We start from the raw sequence: 13,749 nt of genomic DNA on the forward strand, positions 1-13,749 counted from the left end.
AATAATATAAAGCATAGCTTGTAGAGTTTCTCAAAATCATTTTGACACAGTGTCATTCATAGTCAGGTAGAAATATAATAATTAAAAAGAAAAGGTGGAAAAGAGCAAGTATTAAGTATAGCAAAGTATACAGACAAAAACAATGAAATAATATGGATGATGGATGTAAGAAAAAGAGAAATAGAAAGAGAAGGTAAAGAATGGGAGTCAGAAGAAGAATGAGAAGATAAAAGAGGAAGTTTTAAAGTAAAATGTTCAAGGTCGGGAGCCACAGTCGGGAACGAATAGAATAGTAGTGCATTAAACGTACACATTCAATAATTACAATGTAATATATTATTTAAAGCTGGCACAGTCTGTAAGATATTGAGATTCGGATCAATGTTGCTCCAGTAGTATGGTCCAGTGTATGATATGTTGTTGGGCGAAAACTGTCCTGGTTAGAGGAAAATGAAAGTTTACACGAGTTGCATGTCGTTTTTGTTATGTGTTTATAGCGTTATTGTTGTTTGGAGTTCTCGGCAGGAAAACTGATACATGAATATGCCGAGATTTGAAAGGTATATAAAATCTTTAACTTTTAAAAGTTTGTCTTTCAAAAATAAGGGTCAGTATGTGACGTAAAAGAAGTATGCTATTAATATAAAAGTGGCGTTTGTATTGCCCATTATTCCATAATGTATGTACGGCAGTATTAGGGTAGAATGAAGAGACAATAGCATTTCGTAAGGGAATTGAAGTCTATTTTTGTTAATAGGAGCAACCTGACAAAACAAAACAAAACAAAATTGTCACGAATTGGGCAAAAAAGTGCCCTTTTTAATACCCCCCCCCCCTTCTTATTCACGGACTGGCTGAGTCGCCGGGAAATATTCCCTCCAAAATAGGGGGAAAATGCTCTGTATCATTAGCCAAATGGACCTAAAACATCCGCAAGGCGCGGATGGGAGAGGGGTGATACATTAATTTGATGTTTCTGTGTTGCTTTGTTGCTGCTTGGTAGGTTTTGTTGTTGTTTGGTAGGTAAGGTTTTAGGGTTCTGTCTCAAAAGACTACTGGTCTATGCAGCTCTCCTCCACAATCCATTTCACCTTTCAGGTATTCAGGTACTTTGCTGCCTAAAATCATAATGTTTCTAAACTTTGCAAGCGAGCGAAGCGAGCTAGAAAGAAAGACACTTTATTTTCTTATAAATGCTAATTCCAAATGAAATATTCTCTGAGCAGTTTCTAATAATTGTGTTTTTCGAAAAATCGACGTTATTCCAAAATAATAAGATTTAAACAAAAATATGACTAATATTTTCATACACCTGTCTTGCGGCACATCTGTCAGATAACAGATAACATAAACACATACTTAAAACTGCGAATTATGGCAGATACATGAGCTCCATCTGAAATTGCTACCAACAAAGTGAATTCGAGATCACTTACCCGTTGCAAGTGCACAAAGCGTCAACAATGTGCTCAAATGATCAAAGTAAGATGCTATTCTCATATCTGCCATTTTGACTTTGAGCTCAAACAATTATGTTCTAAATGAAGTAAGAGAAGCTGAAGGTGTGAAATGTAACCGTTGCTGTATGTGATCTATGTACGCACAGTCCTTATCCGCTATACCATGAAGCGTTCTTGACGAAAGTTCAAAGGTAACGCGGGATTCCCCGCTCCATTGACGGAGTACATTAATGTTGAAGAGAAAAGGAACCATGTCAACGAGACATTCATTTAATGTGAGTATGTATGTACAAATGCGTGTAAGAAAAATCAGTGGAGCAGAAAGGGGCACGGAGGACACGTGCCTCCCCCTTGTCCCCCACCCATTAAAACATGGAAGAGAGAAATAGATAGAGAACGAGAGAGAGAGAGAGAGAGAGAGAGAGAAAGAGAGACAGGGAGAGACAGACATATATACAGACAGATAGAGAAGGGAAGATGTGACAGGGAGAGAGAGAGGGGGAGGGGGCTTTAATTAATGAGTGTTAATTGGTATAATTAATTATTTGAGTCTGTCCCAAAGAACAATCACAACTTATATATTAATTTATATTAATCTGTTGAAGTATTATCAAACTTTCCCTTTACTGTTACATACAAGTTGTGTTAGAGGTAGGGTAGGATTCCCTATTTCTTTATCAATACCTATAGTTTCTCTTTTTTGATTCCGGTTCTGTTTCTCGCTTAATTGAATGATAAATCACAAATGTAGTTAACAAATGAATTATTCCTACCCCACGTAATTGTTTGTCTCTTCAAAACCCAAGCATGAATGGTGGACTGGTTGAATTAAGGCCTTTGTTAAATAATTGCAGATGTAAGCTTTACATTTTTTCACATCCTCGTTGTCATCAACCAAATGTACTTCATACATCCACAAGGCGAGAATGAAGTGTGTGTGTGTGGGGGGTGGGGGTGGGTTGATATATTAACTTGACATTTTTGTGTTTCTTTGTCACTGTTTGGTATTAAAAGTTATTTTACTATACTTACATAGGTTTTACTCATATAGGAGTTATGCCTTAAAAGATCAATGCTCTATGCACTTCCGATCCCCTCCACAATTTTATTTCATCTTGATCCTTTTTTCGAGTTTGATGTACTTTAATAATGTTATTATGCTAAATAGGTTCCCACATACTTGATATCACTTTTAAGCCAGGTTAGGTTATTTTTTGTTGTTTTGTTGTGGTGGTAACCTTATTATGGAATGTGGAAACACTTACTTAAATTTGTAATTGGTCCAGCGATGCCCCTGATTGATACCGTAAATTTATGAAGAACAGAAACTAAATTATATAGTAATACGAGTAAACTATTCAAAGTGGGTTTGAATTGTCTTTAGAATTTGTATTATGTATTTTAAAAATATGAACGTATATTTAGCTTGATGTGCAATCTCTATAACAGCGTACCTTGTACAGTAGTAGCTTCCTGTAAAGTTTCGTTTTTTTTTATTTTTAACGGATATGCCTGCGTATCCCAAATTTAACATCAGATAAAAGATAACATCTAAACATATCTAAACTGCACCAGGTGGCGGAGCAACTTCCAAAGTGGGGGGGGGGGACCAACAAAAAAGGGCATTTTCTGGAGAAAGAAAAGGCACCTTCAAAGCGAAAACATACAATTTTTTAGACATTGGTATATATATATATATATATACCCCTATATTGTGATTACATTATCAGGGACGGTTTCAATAATTGTTTGAATAGGGCAATTATCAGAGGTGAAGGGGGCGATTCGTGCATGAAAAGGGGAACTTACTAGAGATTAAAAAAGGCACTTATGCGAATAGAAAATCGACACTTATTGCAAAGAAGATGGGAACTTGTCAAAGGAAAAGGGGGACGTGTCAAAATAAAAAGGGCACTTTTAAAAATTAATAGGGGCACATGTCAAAGTAAATGAGGCACTTTTCCTATGTAAAAAGGGGTACTTTTGGGGTACTTGAAAAGTGGGGGCACTGTGCCCCCCTGCCCCCGCCCCCCGGAGCGCTGCCTTTAACTGCATATAATGGCTAACAACATGAGCTTAATCTGCCTGAAATTGCTACCAGCAAAGCCAAATAGAAATCACTTACCCGTTGCAAGTGCACATAGCGTCAAGAATGTGCTCAAATGATCAAAGTAAGATGCTGTTCTCACGTGTGCCATTTTGAATTTCAGCTGCTATATTCAGATCAAAACAATAGGCTTTAAATGAAGTAAGACCAGTTGTGGGTGTGTCATATAACAGTTGCTGTATGTGATCTACGCACAGTCATTTGCCGCTATACCATAATACATTCATGACGGAGGTCAAAGGTAACGCGGAATTTCCCTCTTGATTGACGGAGCACATTATTTATAGAGAAACAGAACCATCGAGACATTTAGTAATTGTGTGAATATCTATGTACGTATGTAAGAATAATCAGTTGAGTAGAAAAGGGGCACGGGGACATGTGCACACCATACGTCATTTCCGCTATACCATAAAACGAGCATGGTGGAAGGTCAAAGGGAACGGGGGATTCCCCGCTTCATTGACAGAGCACATTAATGATAGAGAGAAATAGAACCAGGGCAACGATACATTCAATTATTATTAAAGTATGTACGTATATACATGGATTTGTACAAAAATAGTAATAACCAGTGGAGTAGCAAAGGGACACCAGGGACCCGTACCCCCTCTCTTATTCCATTATGAATTATGAAGCCAAACCTGAATAACTCACGAGACATTAGGATAAAGAAGGGCTATGTTAAAAGTATTTTTCAAACATTGGGGATAAAAACACGAAAAACACTTGCTTCCCATCTCCAACCCATTCAAATGCGAAGAGAGAGAGGAATAGAGAAAAAACGACAGACAGAGAGACAGACAGATATACAAACGGAGAGGGGAATAGACAGATAAGGGGAGGGGGGGGGAAAGAGAAATAAAGTGGGAGTGGAAGAGAGTGGGGAGAGAGAGAGAGAGAGAGTGAGGGGGGATCGAGGGAGGTGTGAGGTGAAGAGAAAAAGAGGGGAAGGGTTTAATGAGTGGTAATGGGTTTTATCAATTATTAGAGTATGTCCCAAAGAACAATCAAAACTGTAGTATAGCTCTATGTTAATCTTCTGAAGTACAATGTATCATCAAACTTTCACTTCCCTGTTACACGCAAGATGGACCAGAAGAAATGTGGGATTTCCCATTTCCGGATCCAAGTGTCTATAGTTTCACTTTTTTAATTTTGTTAATTTTTTGCTTTTTTGAATTATTAATCAGAAATACATTTAACAAATGGATTATTATAAACCCATTTATTATTTTCTTGATTCATAACTCAAGAATGTAAGGTGTACTGGTTGAATTAAGGCCTTTGTCGAATACAGGTAGATGTTAGCTCAACTATCTGACATCCTCGAGAAACATAAATTCGGACAAATCAATTTTGTACACACTTAACAAATTTCAACACATGGTAAGGATAGATTTATTTAGTTGTTAAAGGTAAAGACTAGTATTGGAAACGCCCCAATTTCAAATAATGAAATGGAAGCTCTCATTACCAATCATGTGAAAGAATATGTTTTGACTATTGATGATAAAAAATTTGCTGGGAAACCGCCTACTAATTGATATATTTGGTAAATTATTATATCTATTTGACTGTGAGAGATATAGGGTAGTCCTATATACATCTTTCTGTGTAGAGTGCTTGTAACTTTACGAAGAATGGGCCAAATTTCTTATCATTTTGATGATTCCAGAACCTTGCAGATGCTAGATGCTAGATTTTTTTTTTTCATAGGTTTTTATTCGTTTCTCTCAAAGAAAAATTGTACATTACATTGGATACAAAATAACAAATAATTTAACATAGGTCTTTATAAATTTACCAATGACCTTTTACATTTACATACAAAAGTTACACCTCTTCATTTTCCTTTGGAGACAAAAAAATTATATATATAAAAAAAAAGAGAAAAAGCTACAAAACACCTACTACCCCCCCCCCCCACCCCACACAACATTTAAACACATAACATGTACAACAGTATACAAAACACACACTAACATAGAACGAGCAAAAAACAAAAAACAAAACAAAACAAAAAAACAAAAACAAAAAAAACAAAAAAACAAAAAAGAGAAGAGAGGAGGGTCAGGAAGTTGTATATTGAGAGAAAAAAAAAATGAAAACATTTATTCTAAACTTTCCAAAGCTTCCCATTTCCTTAAATGAATTGAAAGTGTGTCTCTTTCCATTGAAAGTTTTTTCTCTTCATTTCTATATTCTATTTCTTTTGCTTTTGGAGGGTTTCCCTTCTCTCTACTGTGGAAAATCATATATTTAATCAAAATTTAAATGTGGTTCAATAATTGCTCCGTTTTAAAAGTAGTGTCATCTATTCCTATATGAATTTCTTTCCAGGATAAATTCTTCAAAATTAGTAAATTAAGTCTATCTCCACATTTCCCCCAGACTTCCTTTATTGTATTACATTCAAAGAATACATGTTGATAAGTTTCTTCAAAATTTTTGCAAAATGAGCACAAACCATTTTCATGGAACCTGAATCTATGTAAATGATGATTTGTATATGAAATATTATGCAATAATTTGAACTGAAATTCTCGCAGTTTACTACTTAAGGTACACATCCTTGGTTGAACATATATCTTTTCTACTTCTTTTCTTGGAATATTGTAAAGTGTCATTAAATTGCCGCCTGCCGAGTTTGTTTCTACATTCTTTTTAATTTGACTCTTATATACCATTTTTGCAGTTAAATCTTCAAATGTAAACACTTTCTTTGAAAAAATAAATTCTAAACTAAAGCCAGTGTGAATTGCCTTTCTTAAAGGTTGAACATTCTGTTTCCATTCATAAGGGGCTACTTTATAAATTTGTTTTACTTTATCAATTTCCACTCTGCTCAAACCTAACATTATAAAATGAGCTTCAGGTTTCAATTCTCCGTTTTCTTCACAAATGTGATGAATTCGATATAAAAATTTTAAAAACAAAGTTTCCTCAAATAAGGTTTGACCTTCTAGTTGAATAAAATTATTATTATACAATATTTCATTCCCTTTGTATCTCTCTTCTGTTTTAACATATTCTTTCATATCTATCCATGCTTTCAGAAGATTCTGATAAAAGGAAGGTAACATAAGTTTCACTATATCTCTCCAATAATTGCAATAAAATATTAAATTACCTCCTATCGGTCTCATTAAATATTTAAAGTATTGTTTCCATTTGATATCATGAGTTCCTGTTACAAGCCTTTTTATCCACATTATTCTTTGTGCTTTTACAAACAACCTAAAATTCATCATTTTGAGCCCACCCTGCTGATAGTCTAACATCATTGTACTTCTTTTAATTTTATCTTTACCTCTCCACAAAAAATAAAAACATATTACTTCCATTTCTTTGTATACCCACTCTGGAACTGGCATTAGTGATGTTACATATGTCAATTTAGAGTATCCATATACTTTCATCAATTGAATTTTACCCATTAAAGTTAGGTCACGCTGTTTCCACCACGTCAGTAGTTTTTTAATTTTGCTCAATATTTCCTTATAATTCATTTTTTCCTTGATATCTACATGAACTGAAAAATAAACACATAATATTTTAACAGCATCTACAAGTTTCCCAAACGGAAATGTATTATTAGACACCTGTGGGCCCAGGGGCAGAATATATGTCTTATCCTTGTTTAACTTTAATCCTGATATTTTATAAAAACCTTCTAAAACGTGTTCTATTTCCTTAACTGAACTCATATCTTTGATGAAGAGTGTTATATCATCAGCATATAATACTTGCTTTATTTCTGTATTTCCAAAACAAATTCCTTTTACCAATTGATTATTTCTAATCATATGAGCTAAAATTTCAATGCATAAAATGAACAGGTATGGAGATAATGGGTCTCCTTGTCTAATTCCTCTTTCAACTTTAAAATAACCTGTTGATGCGTTTCCATTCATAACACAACTTTCAGTATTAGTATAAAGTATATTCACCCATTTACAAAACAATGGTCCAAACCCAAATGAATTTAAGACTTTGTATAGAAAACAATGAGAAACAGAGTCGAATGCCTTTTCAAAATCTAAGGCCATCAAAAAAGCATTTTCCTTATAAAAAGAAGTATGAAAAATCATGTCATCTATTATTCTTATGGCTTCTCCAATGTTTCTATTCTTAACATAGCCAAGTTGATCAGAAGATACAATATCAGGTAAAATTTCTTGCAATCTCTTTGAAAGTATCTTTTATAATCCACATTTAAAAGAGAAATCGGTCTGTAATTCTTAATAAAGTCTAAATCTTTATCTTTTTTTTGTATCAAGGTGATAACTGCTTGTCTCTGAGAGGCCGATAGTTCTCCATGATCAACCTTTTCTGATCGATTCCACAACGTTTCTTTCACAATGCAATCGCATGACCATAACTGGTCTTTACCTTTAGCTGTATCATCGGCCCAAAGTAATTTAAACCGTATCCGGACACCACCACCTGGACATCCACCCCCGGATTACCACCCCCAGTCATCTACCCCCTAGGGCAACCACCCTCTAGGACGACTACCCCCAGGACAACTACCCCCGGACAACTACCCCCAGAAAACTACCCATAGGACAACTACCCCCGGACAACTACCCCCAGGACAACTACCCCCGGACAACGAGCCCCTAGGATAGTTGTCCGGAGGAGTAGTCGTCCTAGAGGATGGTTGTCGTATAGGGGGTAGTTGTCTGGAGGTAGTTGTCCGGGGGTAGTTGTCCTAGGGGTAGCTGTCTGGGGTAGTTTTCCGGGGGTAGTTGTCCTAGGGGGTAGTTGGCTGGGGGTGGTTATCCAGGGGTGGATGTCCAGGGGGTAGGTTTCCTAGAATCACTTTAAACATCCGCAAGGCGAAAATGGGGGAGGGAAGGGGGTGAGGAAGGGGGAGGAGGAATGGAAGGGGTTCGGCCTCGAAAGGTTTTAGGCATTTTGCTGCCTGAAATCATAATGCTTTCAAAGACAAATTATTATCTTATGATCGCTATTTCCTCATGAACCTACGTACTCTACGTACACTAGCAGTTTTTAATAATTACTTGGTTTTCACAAAATCGATGTTATTCCAAAGTAAGGAAATTACAAGAATTAAATGATTAAAATTATCTGCCATTATGTCTTTCATCTTACATTACATTCAGCTCAAAATAATAGGTTTCAAATGAGGTGAGAGAAGTTGAGGGTGTGAAATATAACCATTGCTGTATGAGATCTACATACAGTCATTTTCCGCTATACCATGATACATTCATGACGAAGGTCAAAGGTCACGCGGAATTCCCCGCTCGATGGACGGAGCACATTATTTATAGAGAAACCGAACCATCGAGACATTCAGTAATTGTGTGAATATCTATGTACATATGTAAGAATAATCAGTTGAGCAGAAAAGGGGCACGGGGACACGTACACACCACACGTCATTTCCGCTATACCATAATACGTTCACGATGGAAGGTCAAAGTGAACGGGGGATTCCCCGCTTCATTGACGGAGCACATTAATGATAGAGAGAAGTAGAGCCAGGGCAACGATACATTCAATTATTATGTAAGTATGTGTGTACGTATATTCATGGATTTGTACAAATGTATGTAGGAATAATCAGTGGAGTGAGTAGCAAAGCTACACGGGGGACACTTACCCCCTCTTCCCCTTTCCAATTATGACTGATGAAGCCACACCTGAATAACTCACGAGACATGAAGACATACAAAGGGTATGTTTAAATTATTATTCAAACGTCGGGGGCAATCCGTGGAGTAACTAAAGGGGAGCAAGGAGCACGAAAAACATTTGCGCCCCATCTCCAACCCATTCAAATGCGGAATAGAGAGAGGAATGGAGAAATAAAGACAGACAGAGAGACAGATGGACAAACAAACGGAGAGGGGAATAGAGAGAGAAGGGGAGAGGGGAAAGAGAAACAGAGTGGGAGTGGAAGAGAGTGGGGAGAAAGAGAGAGAGAGAGGGGGAGGTGTGAGGGGTAAAGAGAAGAGGGGCGGGGATTTAATGAGTGGTAGTGGACACTTTTCATCATATCTGAGACCGTCTCAAAGAACAATCATAACTGTGGTGAAACTTTTGAAGTAATATCAAACTTTCACTTTCCTGTTATACTTCAAGATGGGTCAGAAGAAAGGGGGAATTCCCATTTCTGTTTCAATGTCTATAGTTTCACATCTGACATCCCCGAGAAACATAAATTGGGAGAAATCAATTTTGTACAAAGTTAACAAATTACAAAATGTGGTAAGGGTAGAATTATTTAGTTTTTTAACTCTATTTTACCTGACTGCTCTGATTGGGGATAATTCATGGAGATAAGTTGATTTTAATAGATGAAAAAAATCAAGAGGAACAGAGCAAAACAAATTCGAGTAAAATCGGATAACTGATAAGGAAGTTTCGAATTTTGTTAAAGTATGAAAAACCAATGGAACTTAGAAAATCACTACACAAATTGCCAAACTGGTAATCAGTTTGTAACATCATTTATCAATTGCTTTATATATCTATATCGCATTAACTTCCCTTTTTATCCCCCAAAACTTGATTTCTTCCATGCCTTTGCCCAGGTTAAATGATTTGTATCATATTGCGTGCATGACATTTCACAACATCGTTTACGAACAATAAGTGAATAGTGAGTCAATGACGTCAAAGACTCATGAGTGAGTTTCTAATTTGTCTTGTGATTTTCAAAGTTTTTCATGTCATCAAAAATTCATAGCTTAATTCTTATCCAATTTTGCTCAAACTTTTTTGGTTAGTTTGTCTGATTTTTCTGTTTCTATTGAAAGGAAGTTACTTTTGGAGTGGACTTGCCATTTAAGGGAGCGAGGAGCACGAAAGCACTTGCCTCCCACCTCCAACCCATTCAAACGCGGAAGAGGGAGAGAAGAAAAGAGAAATAAAGACAGAGAGATAGAGAGAGACGGAGAGAGACAGGGAGGCGAATGCAGAGAAGGGGAAAGAGGGAAAAGAAAGACTGTTGGATGGTGAAAGGAGAAGAAAGAAAGATCGAGAGATGTAGAGAGAGAGAGAGAGAAAGAAGGGGAGGTGTGAGGTCTAAAGAGAAGGAGGGGAGGGTTTGTTAAAGGCAGCCAACATCTGAAAGTATTTAGAACTTTGCAGGAATTATGAATATTTCTCGTATGTCCTACCTGTGGAATTTAAAAGTTAGCAGTGTCCTTTTATTCAAATTATGCAAGTAAACCCGGTTACTTTCTAGACTATGGCTAACTGGCATCTTTTTTTTCTTTGGTAATAACATACAAAAAATGAGCTTTAAAGGTACATGAGCATTTTGTTTACATCAATGACCCACTTCTTGAGATGGCTAAAATTAAACTGATTGAAAACACAAAACGTACGACAATTCGGTACAATGGTCTGAAAATCAGACTATTACTTACTGACTTGGTAGCACTTAAGTCGAATTTAAAACTAATAGTCGTTATTTTCCCACTTAAAGACATTTTCAAGCTCCCTTTTTTTTAGGGAAGTTCTAAATTAGTATCTTTCAAATCCCGTTGAAAATTAACCTTTTCATGTTTTTTGCTCGCAAATGGGACATAGTAACTTTAATAAGTGGTAAAGGGTATTATTCATTATTTGAGTCTGTCCCAAAGAACAATCAAAACTGAAGTATAGCTTTATGTCAATCTTTTGAAGTACGATGTATTATCAAACTTTCACTTCCCTGTTACACGGAAGATGGATCAGAGGGAATGTGGGATTTCCCATTCCTATATCAATGTCTATATAGTTTCATATTTTAGATTTCGTCTATCTTTTTCGCTTTATTGAATGATAAATCAGAAATACATTTAACAAATGTATTATTCTTAACCAATGTATTTCTTTCTTCATAACTCAAGAATGTAAGGTGTACTGGTTGAATTAAGGCCTTTGTCGAATACTTGTAGATGTAAATTCAACTATCTGACATCCTCAAGAAACATAAATCGGGAGAAATCAATTTTGTACACACTTTACAAATTACAAAACGTGGTAAGGGTAGAAGGATGGGGAGGGGAGGGGAAGAGGGAGGGGGAGGAAGAGGAAGGGGGAAAGGTCCGATACATTTATGTGAAATTTATGTGTTGCTTTGTTAGTTTATTCTTGCTATACTATACATATGTTTTACTCATGTAGGGAATCTGCCTCGAAAGATCAATGGTCTATGCACTTTCCCTTCACAATTTCACTTCTTGATCCCTTTTTCGAGTTAGATGTACTATAATAATGTTATTATTTAACATGTTTAATGCACTTTCCCTTCACAATTTCACTTCTTGATCCCTTTTTCGAGTTAGATGTACTATAATAATGTTATTATTTAACATGATTAATGCACTTTATTGCACTTTTAAGTCAGTTTGTGTTATGCTTTGCTGTTATTTCTGGTACCATTTTTTGTGGAAACACATAGTTAAATTTGTAACTGTTCCAGCGATGCCCCTGATTGATATCGTAAATTTTCGAAGTACATAAACTAGTTTATATTGTAATACAAATATATACTATTCACACTGGGTTGAAATTGTCGTTCAAATTTTAAATAAAAGTGACAGAAAAAATTAGTACATACATGTAGCTAAATGTGCAATCTCCTTAACAGTGTACTCTGTACAGTAGTAGCTTCCTGTAGAATTTCAATTTTTATTTTTTTACGGATATGACTGTGCACCCCTATTCTAACATTAGATAGAAAATAACATTTAACACATTCAAAAGCTGCACATTATTGCTGACAACATGAGCTCCATCTGAAATTGCTACCAGCAAAGTGAATTGAAAATCACTTACCCGTTGCAAGTGCACACAGCGTCAACAATGTGCTCAAATGATCAAAGTAAGATGACATTCTCATATCTGCCATTTTGTCTTTCAGCATACATTCAGCTCAAAACAATAGGATTTAAATGAAATAAGAGAAGTTGAGGATGTGACATATACCAGTTGCTGTATGAGATTTACGCATAGTCATTTCCCGCTATACCATAATACGTTCATGACGGAGGTCAAAGGTAACTCGGAATTCCCCTTTCAATTGACGGTGCACATTAGTAAAGGAAGATTATTCCTAAACGCATACATAATATATAATTACTGAATGACTAGTTGGTTTTATATATTAAGTAGAGTATGAAAGGGGCATAGGAGACACGTGCCCCCCTACCCCCATTCCATTATAATGAAACCACACCTGAATATATAACTCACGAGACATTAATACATAAAAAGGACTATGTTAAAAGTATTATTCATTATATATCGGAGATAATCAGTGGAGTACCTATAGGGGCGCACGAAGCAAGAAGGACACCCCCCCCCCCCCCCCTCACCCACCCACCCTCCACGGAAAAGGAGAGGAGCGGAGAGAAGAAGAAAGGAAGGTAGGTGCGGGATGCGTCATTTTTTTCTGCGGCACAGATTGGGCTTTTTTTTTTAAGAGGTTTTGATTTAACCCTAACCCTAAACTTTCCCATAGGCTCAACACGCACCTAACCCCAATCTGTGCCGCAGAAAAGAAATAACGCGTGCGGGACATAAACTTATGTTGGCGTGCTTTTTAATACGCATTGAATTTACCTACTAAGACATTCCAAGACTAGCTGCCTTCCCCGCTCCCATAGCTGCAGGTCCACGCACAATACGCCACTTGACATAGAAGTAGAAATGACAACACTGAGGTTTAAAGAGAAGGTTGAGTTCGAGGGAGAGGCGAAACAAAATCGTGAGCGTTATTATTAAGAAGGCGCGATAGCTCAGTCGGTAGAGCAGTGGTCTCGTGATTCGGTGACCCGGGTTCGAAACCAAGTCGATGCGCTAGTGCCCTTTGGTAAGGCATTAATCCCCATTACCAGCTCCCTCGGAGAGGACCTAAAGCCGCCGGCCGTCTGGTTGCTTACTTACAGGCATTAATGCTTTCTTAGCAGTCAGGTAAAATAACCACCACCACAGTCAATTGTTATTATGCAAGTGTAGAAAAACATCAGAGAAAAATGTTTCGTGAAAAGCATGGCTCCTCAAATGCCTTCATATTCCACATATGATAAATAACAGCTTAAAAATGAGGCCTGATTTTTATGCCGCATGTTTGTGTAGTCCCATTTAGATCTTTCTCTATACATTGCATGTTATTTTACCAAGACTGGACCAAATTTCTTATCATTTTGATGA

General features: G+C 36.6%; 1 protein-coding gene across 3 annotated transcripts in view; it reads right to left on the minus strand.

The window, feature by feature from the left end:
• LOC100890593 (butyrophilin subfamily 2 member A2) overlaps positions 1 to 12,548 on the minus strand; it is a 33,452-nt gene extending 20,904 nt beyond the window's left edge. The window contains exon 1 of one of the 3 annotated variants that reach the window (XM_011670901.2): positions 12,373 to 12,548. In XM_011670901.2, coding sequence (XP_011669203.2) covers positions 12,373 to 12,460 — 88 coding nt within the window. In that variant the 5' untranslated portion in view covers positions 12,461 to 12,548. Of the gene's footprint in view, positions 1 to 1,436; positions 1,677 to 3,585; positions 3,909 to 12,372 lie in introns of those variants that run through there. The other 2 variants (XM_011670903.2, XM_011670902.2) reach the window with 2 other exon arrangements.
• Between the last annotated feature and the right edge of the window lie 1,201 nt (positions 12,549 to 13,749).

This window comes from Strongylocentrotus purpuratus, unplaced genomic scaffold, assembly GCF_000002235.5.
Source record: "Strongylocentrotus purpuratus isolate Spur 01 unplaced genomic scaffold, Spur_5.0 spur5_scaffold_7, whole genome shotgun sequence".
NCBI lineage: Eukaryota > Metazoa > Echinodermata > Echinoidea > Camarodonta > Strongylocentrotidae > Strongylocentrotus > Strongylocentrotus purpuratus.